Raw genomic sequence first — 16,501 nt, forward strand, 5'->3', positions numbered from 1 at the left:
TTAGGGACATGGTTTAGTGGGCATGGTGGTGTTGGGTTGCTGGTTGGACTCGATGATCTTAGAGGTCTTTTCCAACCTCAATGATTCTATGATTCTATGATTCTATAAGCTTCTGGGTTTCAGACCAAAGTGGAGAAAATGTATTCTCAGAAGGATCTCTTTGGGAAAAGATTGAATAACTGAAAATGGGACTGAAAAGGAAAAGTGCTGCCTCACTTTTTTATCTGTACAGTTGCTGCCCTCTTACTGTGCAGTACTGCGCATCACATTTATGTCATCTTTATTCACTGCTTGGAATATGTTCCACTAACTTGCTTGTCTCTCCTTGCTAGTTTATCGTAATGATAAAAATTCTACTAATTGAGGCTAAATTCTGCTTTCACTGATCCTTATGCAACCACACTGCGGCCTGCTTCCCCCACACATCTAAGCATTGGAGGGAGTTGTGTATCTTGACCCTTTATTTTCCTTAATGCAGCGTGTTTTTGCTATTTAATTGTCTTGTAATCGGGCTAACATCTTTAGAATGTTACATGTAGCAAAAATGTCTAATAATAGATTTATGTTGCCATGGAAGCTATATACATATATATGCAGGATTCCCTAATGAAGACTGAGGGTGTTAATCCACAAGACCTTATCTTGATAGTCCCCTTGAATTTGCAAGTAAATCTCTTCTTGCATTCTCTTTGCCTCATTCTAGATTTTTTGTTTGCCAAAACATTTTTTCCTTCAACCCTTTGTCCTTCCTGGACAGCCCAGAGTTCAGCATCATTGCTGAGATTATTAGATTATTCTCAGTTATGAGCCAATGAAGAACTTGGGTTTTTGCATCATATAGTTCTTCTGTTTGCTTTCTTCGTTTCTTTTTCTTTTTTTTTTAGCCCAAATGGCAGTAATCCTGTGAAGGACATCTATATAATAAACTTTTATGGGAGAACTTCCACCTTTGCAGAACTTCTTGTGAAACTGTCAATAGTGGAGGTTCAATTAGTAGAGGTACATCTCAAATGATTAACTGAAATTTTTACTACTGTATCATGCAGACTTCTGTTAAAAATAGTCCTGTTGTTGTCATTGCTCCTCGTTCTGAGATGATCATGGCATAATACTCTGTGTAGAACAGAACTGAATTATGGCCAAAATGTTTCTTTGGTTGATTATTCATTATATTGTTATTGCAGGGTTCCCATGGTAGTCCAACAATGGCAGGTCTTAAAATAAAAATAGCTGCATTACACTCCAGAAGACCGGTTTTACAGACCATATTACCTACTGTGTTGTGTGATAAGGGGAAATAATTCAACATAAAGGAAGCCCTTAGTAGCAGTTGTTGCATCACTTCTGTGTGACTGTGGCTCAGATATGACAATAAGCAACTTCCTGCTCTGGCCATGAGTTGCACTATGTTGTGAATCTCTTGGGGGGACTTGGGTACCCTTAATCCCTTGATTCATGGCCGAGTGTGTGGAGTTTAGATCATGCTGCATCTTGCAGGATCAACCATTCAAGCTCTTGTTGCTAATTAATATATAAAATACTGTCACGCTTTGTGATGTTGCTACAGAAGAAGCATGATCTGGAACACTCAAATCTGGAAGATAACTTGAGGTCCCTTCCAGTCTGTGCATGTATCATTCTGCCTGGCACAAAAAGAAACCTGTAACTCAGCAACACCAACAAAAGTCTTTTTTAAAATTGTATTGAATATTAGATTTCTGTGCACAGCAGTTGCAGGTAACGTTCATCTCTGTATTTATAACTGACGAACTATGGGGAATTCTGTGGTACACAGTAAGTTACTTTAGCCCTCAACCTAATACTGAAATCGTTTGCCTAGCTACAGAGAAGCTCATTTCCCCTACTTTGCTGGCAGCAACACACAGAACATCCAACGAGAACCGATTTCTTTGCTTCTCTGTCCTACTTCGCGTGTTGTAGTTGAGTGTAGCCAGGAGTCCATCCCAATTTCTGTGGGACTGTACATCAGACAGGGACAGCTGGAGAACTTAACATTCCCATTATATCTCTGGAGCCCTTTTCTGCTGCTTTGGAGAAGGAAAATATGGTAATTGCTTTATACTTGTCTGGAGAAAAAAATCTAGCCTAGTTTTTAGGATTTGAGTTTGTAATGGGTCTAGTTCCCTACTATCCCTGCCACAAATTTACTCTGTGAATTAAATTAATCCTTTAGTTTTTCTATGCCTCTTTGTGCCCCCCGTGAAATGGAATAACAGCATGTGTGGTACTGGGTAGGCAGAGTACAGAAGGAGGTTATCAAATGCTTGGATTTGATACCAGCAAAGGTGGATAAAAGAGAGTGTCCAGCAGAGATTTTTGAGAGTGTTTTTTTCTCTCTTTTTGATCCTACAGAAATTTCACACGCTACTAACATGAAATAACACTTTTTTTTTTTTTCTTATGACAACGGTAACCTTAGGTAAGGAAAGAGGATTATATTTCTCTCATTTCTTAGCTACTTAATAAGGATATAAATTACATTCTAGAACCAGTGAGTTGCCTTGGAGCAAAAATCATCTTTTATTCTACTATTGTTTAAAAATCCAACAATGCACTATGATAATTTGTTACTGTGCCACCCAGGCAATGCAAAGGAAGTCAAGAAAGACCACTTGGAAACCATTTGGAAAAAATTAGTTTCATGGGGATATTTTTAGCCTTTGGATATATGTTAAGAGCAAACTTAGTACTCTGTTATTCTTCTGGGTCTTGCATGAATTGTGATTCTAAGCATTGCTAAATGTATTACTTTACCATTGTTTTCAGATTGGTCATGGGCTTGTTGCAGAAAACATTGCCCAACTTTATTTCTTCAGAATAAAACCTTAAATGAACCATTGGTGAAAATATTTGAATCACACTTTCCTAGAAGTGCACTGCATATTTGAAGAAGTCATTTCCTGCTCTCTTTTTTTTCCTTTGTACAGATGCTGATAGCATTGAATTGGAATTAATGTAAGGGCATTCTTCCATAGTAATTGCATTAGGAATGAATATTTGCCATTTGTTAAACAGTGGCATGGAAAAACACAAAGGAAGGTTAGTTTGAGCAACCTGGTCTAGTGGAAGGTGTCCCTGCCCACGGCAGGGGGGTTGGAACTAGATGATCTTTAAGGTCCCTTCCAACCCAAACCGTTCTATGATTCTATGATTCTAGTAGGGTAGCTTTTTCTACTCATCATAGCTGATGCATATTTTTTGTACCAGTTAAATTGTTTGGCATTTTACTTCTTTCTTACAATAAATTATTTAATTTATTTAATACTATACGGTGTAGAATTAACTCTATTCTAGACTATTCCAAACTAGACTGTTCTGTTGAAGTTTTGTAAGAAGAATAGTTGTGCCTGATAAAGGAAGCTTTGGATAACTGATACCATGCCTGGTTTATGTTTAAACTCAAAGACAATATAAATTCTGGAGAAACTAATGATGTATCATATAGGTCGTATAATAGAAATGATTACAATTTTCGAATTGCTTTACTTATTAATTGTATTGCAGCTTTTTCAGCCTTTGGGTGTTAGTTAAGAGCTACAGAAATGATTCAGTTTACTTCTGAGTTTTGCATAACGTTAGTTCTACATAATTCTTGGGTTTTTCAAATCATGCTCATTTAATCACTGAAATACTGTAGCACATCAGCAAGCTCTAATAAAAATGCTTATATGTGTTTAATGACCATGTTTTTGAAGTTATTGCTTTTATGAGGTGTATAGCTCATTTTTAGCTTCCCTTTAGAGGAATAATAATTAATGAAGATAGAGACAGTCTTGTATATGCAAACGGCACATTATAGAGACATTTTATTTGCCATTAAGTCCAATCATTTCAAGGATATTGCCATTTTATCTGATAGTCAAAAAATATTTATGAAGTTCTAAAGTCACTTTAAGCTACTGTGGGCAAAGATAGAGAAATATTTATTGTGGTTGTTCACATTTTTTTAATCATACTTTGAAGTGGAAGGTGACATCAGCATTCGGTAAAATCTCAGCTCAGTTGCTGAGTTTGTGGCCATTGTAGCTGGTGCTTGGTTGTAGTCATTGCACTTGGGCTCTGGACCAGTTGGGAGAGTCCAGAGCGGGGAAGGAGAGGACGATCTAAAGCCTGAAGAACATGACTTGTGAGGGAAAAGTAGCAAGAATAATCTCTCATTGTGGATGTGAACAGAGTGTGAAGTAACGGATGAAATCGAAGCAAGGGAAGAAAAAAAAGGACTAACTGTATTGGAAGAAATAGTGGAGGAGGTCTGGAGAGTGGGAAAGAACTAAGTGATGTGGTTCATTCTAGTCTTATTTTCTACAATTCAGTAGGTTAGAGATGCCTCTGTTGTAAGTGTCCCTCTCTGTAACTTTTGTGAGATCTGCTCCCGGGACGTTGCCAGGGATCCCACATTTACAGAGAATGGTAGAGAACAAGGTAGAGCACATTTTGTGGAGTAATTGCTCCTACTTCTCATGGGCAACTTTTGAGAGGAGGTGCCCTTATGACTGCTTTGTTCTGTGGAAGCTGGTAATGTCTGGTGAGGAGGTCCCTAGCACTCAGGTCTAAGTAAGTAATGTGAAGTAGCCAGAACAGAAATGGGATTTAGGTGGAGAGCTTGATGCTTCAGGTAGATTGAACATCTTTACCTTCTGTTTGTCTACTGGTTTTGTGCCCAGATGTACTGCAGCGAAGGTGGGGTACATGGGTATTACTAACTGTGAGAGCAGGCAGTTTTGATGTTTTATGGTACTGAGAAGCTCCTGTCATGCCGTCGTGCTTGTGATCTTGCTAGATGTGCTGAAGTCCAGTTATTTTGTTTACTTTATTTTTACTAGTTTATATATTCATCCAATTCTGTGACATGTAGATCAGTCTGTAAAAAACAACTAATAGCAATTACAAATTTTGAAATGACAAGGCTTTTCTAATATTTTTTGTAAAAAAAAAATTTCCAAATAAATAAAACCTTTGTTTCTCTCCAATTTTGTTTCTTCTTCTTGATAAGAAATATATGAATATAATAAATGTTTCACTGATGAAATTTTTTTTGACTGAGAAATAACAAATGTTCTTTTTTTGACATGCAGTTTCTTTTTGAAAAAGTAATAAATCTTTAGTAATTTTTATTAGATAATTGGTACCTGTTCAAATCATTCAGATACATCTGCAGTATTTGAGTTATAATATTAGAATAGATTTTTATTAATTTCTTCAGGAGTTGAAAAACTTGGGGTTTAGAGAACATTGTAAGAAATACCCTTCCAGAAATCTGTTGACAGTCTAAAAGCATCTTTTATATAAGCTAGTAAAATGGTAATTCAACCTAATAACTAGGAGAACAATGGCATTTTGCTAACCTTTTTAAAAATCATAAATGAATGAGAGACTATAATAAGATTAAAAAATACAGGGTTATGACATTAATGTGTGCTTTGTTCATTTATTTGACAAGTGTTTTTGTTCTAATTATGTAAGTTCCAAATATACCAGTGAAAGCATTAGTGAAATTAGATTTCATTACAGTTCCCAGCTACGGAGTAGTTAAAATGAAGAAAACCTACTTTCTTTAGGTCCAAATATGGCACTGCATAGTGTGAATGGATGAGGAGTTCTGTGACAATTCCGTAACAGTCCTTGAAACAATATTATCATTTCAGTTTAATTGAATCAATGGGGTTTTTTACATCTTTTTCTGGCTTGTTTACCAGAAAATCATTACACTTTACTTAAGTGGCTGTCTAGCGTCCTCATAGTATTTATCCCTCTTTCTTATTTAATTATGTCTGTTGAAGCTTTCAGGTAGTTTCTTGGTGGATGCTTATTGTTGTCTCAGACATGTTTTGTTCCATGTGGCTTTGAGCACTGATGAGGATATTGGTTCTTTCAGTAGCAAGTTGTCATTTGCTGACATTATTGCTGACAAAATTAATTTTGAGTAATTTTTTGATGCAAAGGTGAGAGCTGTTTCCCTTGGAAAACAGGATAGCATGCTGTGTGTACTGTGTTTTTTTCAGTACATGTAAAACATCATGAAACTCCACTATTCTGATGAGTCAAGAGAGCATGGGAACTGTTCAGTTTCACAGCAAAGAAAAGGAGGTTGAATACTGACACCTGAACCATTAAAGTGTCTTTTCTCCCTGTAATCTAACTCTTGCTATATTGGTTCAGCTAGGATTGTGTGTTAGCAGAGCTTCAGCATCTGTCCTCAATGTCAACTGCTGCCTGGTCCTTCTACCAGTGTGCCGTGTTCTCTTGGCCTTCCTGCGAGGATCTCAGAAGGTAGGTACTGTCCTCAGAATGCAGCAGTTGAGAAGAAGAGGGCCCTGGTCTCTGTTTAGTGTAAAAATAATAGGAAAAAATCTGTTATATTCCTGTTTATTATACAGTATGTGCCTGCATGGTGCAAGTATCAGACATTCAGCCTAGCTTCACGACTCCTTTGAAGACAATGCCTTGGCTGGCATTGTCTGGTTTGTCTGGTTTGATTGGACTTGTAAGGAAGGTTTCTTCAACGCATTTTTGAAGGACAGGGAATTGCTGTGGAACTGTAACCAGACAAAGTCTCCTCCTTCTTTTCCAACTCTAATATAAAAGATGTCTGTGTCCTCTCTACTGCTTCTTGGTAGAATTCAACAGAGCAAAAAGAACTTTGTCTCTGCATGACCACAAGTGTCCTACTGGAGATGATAGAACTTTAAATAAAGATACCCAACCTGATATATTCGTTATCATGGGAGAAAAAAAAAAAATTCTGGCAAAGCTAAGAGGGTTTGTTTTCTGTACCAGTATTCAGTAAACAGTATTTTAGCTTGTTTGTGATTCACCAGTTGCTTTTACAGAAATAAAGGTAATGCTTTTGAGGAATGTCTGTGTTTTCTAGATGGTTGCAAATTGAACCTATGAGTTCTGTTCATCTTGTGACAGTACCTATAAGATTTGATGCCTACAGATGCGTATGTATATGCAAATATACCTTTCCCTCTGATCCTGCTCACTAAAGAGTCGGTTACGCCTACAACAATTAGTGTTGGAATTCCTAAATTTTAAGGCCAGAAGGGACATTACTTTATGTGCTCTTGACATCTATGTAATACAGATCCAACTGTAATTTCTTCATTAAGGCCTCAAAATTGGCTCATTGACATAATCCTGTGGTTTTTAAATTTAGGTACTGTGCTTGCAAGGGAGTTAAACCTAGTAAAAGCTGAAGTTGCTATTAGATCACCTCAGTTGCTGTTAGTATTTTTTTTCTTTGCTTTGTTTTAGAAGAGAGATTGCTTGAATTCTTCTCTTATTAGGTTGCCAGCAGGAAAACCAGAAGGCTGCTAGATAAAAGTAAAACTTTCCATGTGACGTGTGGTGTTACAATATGCATCTTTTCAGGTGAGACCTTACTGTGCTGAGCAGCAGCTTGTTTGGGAAACACATTGAAGCAGTACTTTGTGGTTTTTCTTGTACAGTACATTTGGGGGTAGTCTTGCTCTGTGCTTCCCTGCCTTAAATTGTGAATGCTTTCTCAGATGTGTGTGGGGTTTGGTTTATTTTTCCTTTAAACACATGGCTTACATTCTAATGCTGAGCCTTTCCTTAAAATTCCAGTTTCTAAAAGGACAGGTATATGAGATCAAGTCAAAATCTGCCATTACAAGTGACCCTCCATTGTGCCTAAAGGAATCTGAGTGAAGAAGCAGGGTGCTGCAGGCTTATCTGCAGAAGAGGGAGCAGCAGAGACATATACCCAGTTCTGTGAAGAAGAAATATTCTTGGGTGGACACCTTTGAATGTTGTCTCCCAGCTGAAGCACTGCAGTACGGAAATGATTGCTGTAGTGTTAAAAAATCTTAAAATACGTACAGCTTTCTGCCATGAATATCTGTAACCTGATTTACTTTAGAAAAAGAATTCCTTAGTCCCTGATGCATCTCATGCAGGTGATATGATTATAGCTTGGCATCTGGGTAGCCACTTTTCTTTACTTCAGGGCAACATCTACCTCTTGTTTACAGATCTCAGCTTTTCTTTGTTTTTTTTAGTCTTACATGTTGCTGCTCATCTGGTGAACGCTCTTAACTTCTCTGAGAACTACAACGAAGACTTTCTGGCACTAAACGCAGCGAACTATCGTGGTGAGGTGAGGCAGCTGTCCTTTAATATTTTGCTTTTAAGTATATAATTTAAATATATGATTATTTGTATATTCCATTCCGTTGTGTGATCCTATGATCTATACAGTGCTGCTGTTTTGTGCACTGAAAACTCACCATCATGTGCATTGCTGTGGATTTTACTTCTTTCTCTGGACAAAGCATGTATTAAGCACTTTTTGTTTAAGCCAGCAGGATTCAGTTGTATTGGATTATGAGGTGGAGAATGCTGTCATCAAGTCCTTTGACCTTGCACCCTGTTCTCCTGCTTCTCTTCTTCTGCTTCTCTCTGTTCCTTGGGTGGGCCTGGTTGAGACACTTCTGCTGCTGTTCAGGAAAAAACATTCTGCATTTGCACTACTTAGAATATAGTGCTATGTGACATATACTGGGGATTTGAGGATAGTGAGATTTGAGACTCATTTTGCATTTTTAAACTGCAGTGGGAACTGGAGTATATATGCTAAGAGTGGAATTGGTTATCTGCATGAACTGGGATGGAAGCTGATTTCCACTTACGAAATACTTGGTTTGCATGACTTCTCTGACTGTGGTGCAGATCTCTTGAAGGCATACCAGAGTCCTAGTCCCTCCTCCAGGTGCTTGCTTGTGCATTTGGCTCTGGAGAGATATTTGCAGATTTTAGGAGTAAGACCAGAATCCAGGACTCCTTCTTCTTTGGGCTACAATCAAGTTCTCTCTTGTTTATATTCATTACAGTCTCAAGTCTGCATTTCTTTTCTACCAGCTTCATTAGGAAAGATTTAGAATGACCCTATCCCAGCTGCATCCTTTCCTGGAAAAGGAGAGCTTGACTCAGCCCAGGCTCATAAGGACCAACAACCAAGGTCTTCCACTCCCTGGGTGAATGATCTAATCACCGAGCTATTCTATGGCAGACAGACTTGCCAACACCAACTATTGTGCTGAGGTTCTGGATTGAACTGCATGTGTCTGGAGTGTCTGCATGTGTTAGGAGTGGTCTAATAGACTTAGCCTCATCAGGAACATTAGCAGGAGCTTGCCTCAGGCAAGAACGTGCCAGGGTGTGCATGGCAGCCTGTACTAAGCAGCCTCAGGAATTTTGCAATAGAAAATGGAGTTAAGTTTTTAGTAACTCTAGGACCAAAACATCCTGGATTATAGGTACTCTAGTAGCTCTTGAACCTTTGAGCTTGGATTCCACTTAAACCTGTTTTTTAACTGTGGTGGGCAGTCTGGATGCTACTGTCATCTTCTGCACATGGGTGCGCACATCTGGATGCGGACAAGGTCTGTATGAAAACTGCTTACCTCCCCTCACTGCATTTTACTGCAAGTTTTAAAAAAAAAGTCTTCCTCCGCAGTGAAGACAAAACCTCATGAGGTGCAGGACTCAGGGGGAGTGAGGCAGTTTCCTGTGGGGTTGACATATTCCCTCTTCCTTTCACATGTGGTGAAGGACACAGGAACATCTGGCCTTGTATTGTCAGGTCCTTTGTGTTCAGTCCTGCTTCACTGGAGTCCACTGCAAATCTCTTGGTGATGTAACTGGCAGTAAACTGCTCACCGCTGGTCTTCCATTTAAATTCAAAATCTCTCTTCTGCTCCCCTCTGTCCTCCCAAAGGTATGAGGTAACTGAGTAAAGTTAGGCTTTCAAAAAATAATTATTTGTAAAATTATCTGGATCCTAATTTTTCATAACAGATCAGAACTGTCTTCATTGGGGGAATGCAAAGGCTAAAGGTTTAGTTTATGTTGAATTGCAGTCAGTGTAAACTGCTACCAAATACCAAATCCATTCCTGCATCCAGATTTAGGGATTGCTTATGCCATTGATCATGTGAGCTTTATGAGCTACTTATTACATTATTCATATGGATATAAAATCACATATGTTGACTTTTTTTTTTGGCCTGTCTGTTTTTCAGGACCCGAGGAAACTGCTTTTTGCTACTGGTAAGTCTGTTGCAAAACTGAATGAGGAAGTTTGCTGCTTCTCACCATCACTCTCCAGACAAAACATTTTGATCCTGTGTTTTTGCATGCTCCATTTGTTGTATCTCAGCTAGGTTGAGATGTGTTATTTGTGTTAATATAACCTGGGTTTGCTTATCCAATAGTCAGGAGGGAGGAGTTACATAAGCCCTGCAGTAGGATGAGCAGCATCTTCAAAGCTGTTGTACAGATGAGTCAGTGGAAAATCATCAGTTTCAAACAGAGATTCTGCATAATATTAAAACCAAATTCCTAAATGATCCAATTTCTAGAAAAAGAAACACAACAAAAAAGCAGTCTTCTTGCTTCAGCTGGTTTATTTAAGGGGTGGTTTGACTTCAGAGCCATCTAAACTGTTACATGGGAATCAGGCTTCAGCAGTCATAAAGAATAAATAAGCAAAGACATTTTTGGTGCAGGAATTTAGAAGAGAGCAATGTTTGGGTATGGAGGGGTAGGCACAAACCTGAGCTGTAGTGCTTCATAAGCAGGAAAAGGTCCTTTCTGAAGTCATCTCTCTTTCACTCTTATTTAGATCAAATGCAAAAAGTCCTAACTTGGTAGCATTTAGGGCAAGGTCCAAAGGAATCAATCTGGACAGCAATAAATGGGGTTCTAGACCTGTTAATCCCAATACATTTATGAGATTTGGCAGCCTGTGGGAAAGGGCTTTCCAAAAACCCTAAGCAAGGTTTAGGTCAGTTGAGAGTAGAGGTTGGAGAACTGGTGTAGTTAGTGAATCAGTGGTGGAGGCTTGAAAGAAGGTGACTCACAGAGGAGGGAGTTAAAGATGGGGAGAGAGAATCAGAACAAGCAGCTAATATTATATTTAGTATCTTAGATAAAGGAGGACTTGGGGTGAGAATGAGCGTAGAGGCCTCATCAAATATTGCACAGCTTCTGGGGACACCTTGAGACGTCTCTAGTTGAGCAGAGGACCTGCAAGGTGGAACTCCTTTTACCCTCTGATAGCCAGGAAAATACTGCATTTTCAAAAGTTTGAGCACATTGTTGGAAAAAGCAGTGATTCCAAGTCCTCTTAAATTTAAAACTACTCAGATCACTCCCCATCCTAACAACTGGTAATTAACATTTATTATTTGTGCTGTGGGAGTGCCCAGACAAGGACCAAGATTTTGCTGCACTGGGAGCTGTACAAATATGTAAAAACATGGTTTCTTCCCAAACAGTTCAGAACTAGATTTATTGGCTGGTTTTTTTAACACAGTGAAGAGAAGGAATAAGGAGTTGGAAGGATTTACAGTGTGATGGCTTCTCAGATCAGTCCAGGAAAGAACCTCCTTGCTTAAGGGTGTGAGGCTAGCTCTGGGAGGAACAAGTATTCAAGATTATAGTTAGTGGAGGAAAAGAGAGACAGGGACAGGGAGGAGAGGAAACACTAAAAATGCACTGATGAGTTGGGGCAAGGTTGTAAGTGATTTCATGTTTGCAGTTTGATGGAGAAGAGAATTGAAGGACTGGATGTAAAAGCTGAGTGACAATGTAGGAAGCTGGATCGAGTGCTGTACTGCAATTGCATTGGAAGTATTTGTGTCAGAGGGGAGATTGATTGCGCGCTGCGTATCAAATTAGATTAAGAAAGAAGAAATGAAGAAGGAGGCAACAGAAAGAATGCACATTTTCTATTGCAACTGCTTTTAATTGTAACCTTTCCATGAAGGGGTGAAATTATGTTTCTTATGCAGTCCATGACAAAACTTCCATTGATTGTAGGACCAGGGTTTTTCCTACAGTTTGTAAAACTGAGGAGTGATTTGGGCTGTATCAGATTTTGGGTACCAGACTTTTCAACAAGTGGATATTGAGAAGTTTATAAAAAGATAAGATTTGAAATTGTCTCCTTATTGCTAAAGAGTCTAAAATCACAATCAATTATTAAAAAAATTAGCTTGTTCTTATCATTAGGATGTGATCCTGTAAAAGATCCTGGACCATTAAAATCTGTGGTTTTGCTATTTACATCCATGAAAGCTGGTTGAGACGCTTGTATTCTGACACTAAAACAGCACTTACTTAGCTTTGTGCTTGGTGATTGGCCTGACTTTGTTTAAACCCAAACACGTGACCAGAGACCATGCTTAAAAACTATCATTCTTAGAGAAGTAAAAGGTTTTGATGTAATGCTTCATGGATTTTAGGTTCTTAATTCTTAATTCAGATTCTTAATTCCTGGGATGCCAATTTTGAAGATAAGGTGCTCAGAAAATGTGGTAACTTTGGTTGGGATTTTTCTCAGAAAAAGTGATAACTTTGGTTGGGATTTTTCTAATCTATCTTTAGGCTGATGGTTTACTGTACTTTATGGGCAGGATTCTACTTTAGGATGAGATGAATCATGCTGTAGAAATACTTGTTTCTCTCCTTTGACTTAAAAAAGAGCCGAGGATAGACTAGTTCTGATACGAGTCTGCATTTGAGCAGATGAGTCCAATCCTTAATGTTTTTAACCTTTCCTTCTCAAATGCTGGCTGTAGATCGCTCTTACAGACCTTGCTCTACGGGCAACAATTTCAAGCATGATACAATGCCACGGAGAGTAATTTCAGGCTCTTTTTCATTCCAGGATGAAATGGGTTGGCAAACAATTGTAGTGACAGCTTGCATAGAAATTGATTTGCTTGGAATTCTGTCCCTGACCAGGTTTTTAATTGTCGTGTTCAACAGAGTTTAGGGTTTGGAATAAAAAAGAGATATGGAAACATGTAAAGTCAGTCTTACAAATAAACAGACAGGATTTGTTCTTGGTTACCTGTTTAGAGACAAATGTCGTGAGGAAATGATTACAGGAGCAAAGACTAATAGGAAATAAGTGATGCATGGTGAAATGCAAGGAAAAGGGCAGTTTTCTCTGGGAAGGTGGGAAATAACACAACAGCTCTTCTTTCCTATCTAGTTTGATACATGAATTGTCCTCAAGAGATAAATACATGCAAGAGTTTGATTGAATCATGATTTGTATATCTAATAACTTCCACTTTCTTAAAAGGTCATAGGAGACAAGTATACCTCTTCACAGTTCAAATGTCAGTTATCTTATGTCTGTTTTAGTTCCAGGTCTGACTGGAGTCATTATGGTGTTAGTATTATTCCTAATGTGTACAGCTTCTACGTATGCCATCAGGTAAGACATGATCTGATCATTATGCTTAAAAATGCCATTTGAGTAATCATATTCTCATACTGATTAGAGAGAATGAAGAGTAAATGCAATATGAGGCAAGAAGTATTTAAATGAGTGTTAAAAATACCACTTTTCTTGCCCTATTTTTTTTTTACTAGCTTGCAGGTAAATTAGCACAGTGAATTTTTTATTCAAAAAATTACAAAACCTGATTAAATTGCCTTCAGGGAAAAATATTGTTTGAGGAATGTGCTCAGTTAAAAATCTAGACCTTTAAAAATTCAAATAGTTCTTTTTTCCTGTTTGTACAGGAAGGCAGTAAACTAAGCATATGGAAGGTTCTGTCCAATGCACAAATTAAGTCCACTGGAAGTAAAATAAGATGATATCTTTATCTTAATTATTTTCACCAATTAATTGTAACAACAAACTGTAAAAAAACAGCAACAAAAAAAACCAGCAACGAAGCAAACCAAAACAGAATTGTGCTACTTAAGTAGAATGTTGCTTTTTTTAAAGCTCTGCTTCTGGTTGTCAGATACATTCTTTTTAATGTCGATTATAACTTTGAAACAGCAATGCAGTATTGGCTCAGAATAGCTGCTGGGATTTCTAAAGGTTTGGTCCTCCAGTGGGTTCACGTTCTGCACCAACATTATTGAACACATATTATAGTACATTTGAGTCACTGGTACCTTGGAGGATCTAGCCCAACGTTGCAGCCTTTTTAAGGCTTGGATTCTGCAACTGAAGCATATAAAAGAACCCTTCATTTTTATAGCAGTCTCTGGTGAATTCAAAGACTGATTATGTAAATACATCATCTCAATTCAGCAAACACTGAAGGATATTTTAATTCCATAGCTTCAAACATTAATGGTGCTCCACTGATATGAGCTAGGTACGTGGTTTTGAACTTTGTTGAACTAATCTGTCTTTCCTGAGTAGCAATGTTATCAGGTGCTGATTCAGGAAGGTAGTTCAGCAAATCCTTGTGCACTTGTTGTAGACAAAGATACTTTCAGGTTTGAGACCTTTGTGAGGAACCGTAGGCTACAGAAGTGCAGGGTAGGACTGCTGCACAAGATGTCAGACATGGCTGCACGTTACATAGTCCACACAGATGGCTCTGCTTGCAAAAGAAAGCCAGTTTTGGGAAGATGGAAAAATAAAACAATTACTTCACTCTGCAGCAGTGAGCCAGAACAAAGTCCTGTTTTCTCCAAGGCTGTGATAAATTAGAAAAAAAAGAACAGCATTTATTAATGATTGAGAAACTTAGGAAAATATATGTAGTTGCAAACATATTCTTGGAAATAATAATTTTGGGGTTCATGCAGCAAAGGTTTCCATCTTTCCAAGTGACATGCTTGTTATTTCCTTCTTCAATTACTGTAAGTGCAAGTGCTTTCCCACCTTTCTGCCATCTAGCCAGCAGAATCAAAGCCTAGCGATAATTCTTATTTAGAAATTTTATCCTGGCTTCTCCCTCAGGCATATGGCTCAAGCTTGTCTTTATAGTGTTTTCGTAAGGAAAGAAACTTCCATGTGCATCTTTCTGTCCCTTTTCAATCTCTTTGCCTGTGGATTCTCACACACCTTATGATGGCTAAACTCACGCTATAGTCTTAGGAAAATTAATTGTAAATGTTCACTGCCTATCAGAAACTGGGCTTTTTAAAAAGTATTTCAGAGACTGTTGCACCCTTTTGGATTTCAGCCCTAATCCGCTCTTGCACACTGACCTCTTTAATCATTTCTTCCTTCATGTGTTCTTCCTGAAATTTTTCTATGCGTGACTATCCTGCTATTTTTGCACCTTTACTTGGTCAGCAAACTGTGTGAATAAGTATTAGGAGGATTGAATTAGCTGCTAATGTTTTAAAGGGGGAAAGTGAGTATTGTCTGAAAAATTTTCTAAATTTTTGCCGTGTCATACCTGAGTATTAGACCAACATTTTTTGTTCAGTAGTTGTTTGTTGGAAGGGTTATGACGTTAGTAGAAAATACAATAAATCCTGTGAATAAACTTTGACATTTTTGCTAACTTTCATATGAATGTTGTTCAAGAGTATTTCCATTGAACACAATTACTAGTGACTTTGGAAATCATATATTTAAAGGAACATTAAAATATAAGCTGCTCCGATGCCATCTCTTTTTGTAACCAAATATTCCAGTCTTCAATTTCTTCTTCTAAACTACCACATATAGCTTCCTTTTCAAAACTAAGAGTGTTAAAAATAGTTTTCCAAAACTGTGCTGCTTACTGTGTCCCTTTAAAGCATGGCAATCTCCCCTTAGATTTCTTGGTAAGTTAACTCTTGCAGGTCTTCGCCTGCAAAATTCTAAAGTAGATTAGCCAAAATTAAATATTCAACTTGATCTCAAATTTTCAGGACTTTTGAGTTCCTAAGAAATGCATTCATTCTGTGAATAATGTCTATTTTAAGCCCTAAGAAGAAGGTAAAGAAAGTAATAAATGTTCTGAAGAACTATAAAAATATATATGGAGAAGTAGGAAGATTATTGAGTGTATTAGAGTAGTGTATGTATCTGTAGGACACAGTTTAAGAAGGATACAAGTAAGAAATATATAATTATTAAAATGTTGAAAAATATGCTTTGTGGTGAGATTCAAGGATTTCCATCCTTTTAGTTTAAGGAAGTGAAGTTGAGAGGACTTGATTACATTTAGTGGAACTTGATACATGTGAGGAACCAGGATTTTATAGTAGAGGTATCTGCAGGAATGCTGAAAGAAAAATGAAATGCGCAACTGGCTGGAAGCTGACATTTAGACATATTCGGAGAAGAAGTGTATGGTAATTTTAATCAGTAATAATATTTAGCTGTTGAAAACAACACGTCAGAAGCTGCGATTGACTTTCCATCACTGAAATTTTGAAAAATTGGTGCATTCTGAAAAAAGTGCTCAAGATCCAGTAAAAAATAATTCAGTGTGCAGCTTTTGGTATTGTAGCAAGATACCAAATTAAACCAGAGCTCCAAGACCTGTTTTGGGTCTGGGGGTAAATTGTATTCTCTTTGTGCCTTCTCATTGTGCTTCCACTCCCCACACCATCATCCTTTACTTTCATCTTACTGATGTTCACTCCCACAACTCCTTACAGATACTGATGAGTGACTGCATGGAAACGCCTACCAGGAGATGGGGGTAGTTAGAAATGGTTTGAGCAGCCTCAAGGAGGAAAAAGTGTTAGC

General features: G+C 37.8%; 1 protein-coding gene across 1 annotated transcript in view; it reads left to right on the forward strand.

Moving 5' to 3' along the window:
- Window positions 1-16,501, forward strand: part of NOX4 (NADPH oxidase 4) — a 114,475-nt gene that overhangs the window by 6,236 nt on the left and 91,738 nt on the right. The window contains exons 3-7 of the mRNA XM_009286283.1: window positions 6,181-6,291; window positions 7,311-7,395; window positions 8,046-8,143; window positions 10,068-10,095; window positions 13,204-13,276. Coding sequence (XP_009284558.1) covers window positions 6,181-6,291; window positions 7,311-7,395; window positions 8,046-8,143; window positions 10,068-10,095; window positions 13,204-13,276 — 395 coding nt within the window. The remainder of the gene's footprint in view (window positions 1-6,180; window positions 6,292-7,310; window positions 7,396-8,045; window positions 8,144-10,067; window positions 10,096-13,203; window positions 13,277-16,501) is intronic.

This window comes from Aptenodytes forsteri, unplaced genomic scaffold (genome assembly GCF_000699145.1).
Source record: "Aptenodytes forsteri isolate BGI_AS27 unplaced genomic scaffold, ASM69914v1 Scaffold376, whole genome shotgun sequence".
Classification (NCBI taxonomy): domain Eukaryota; kingdom Metazoa; phylum Chordata; class Aves; order Sphenisciformes; family Spheniscidae; genus Aptenodytes; species Aptenodytes forsteri.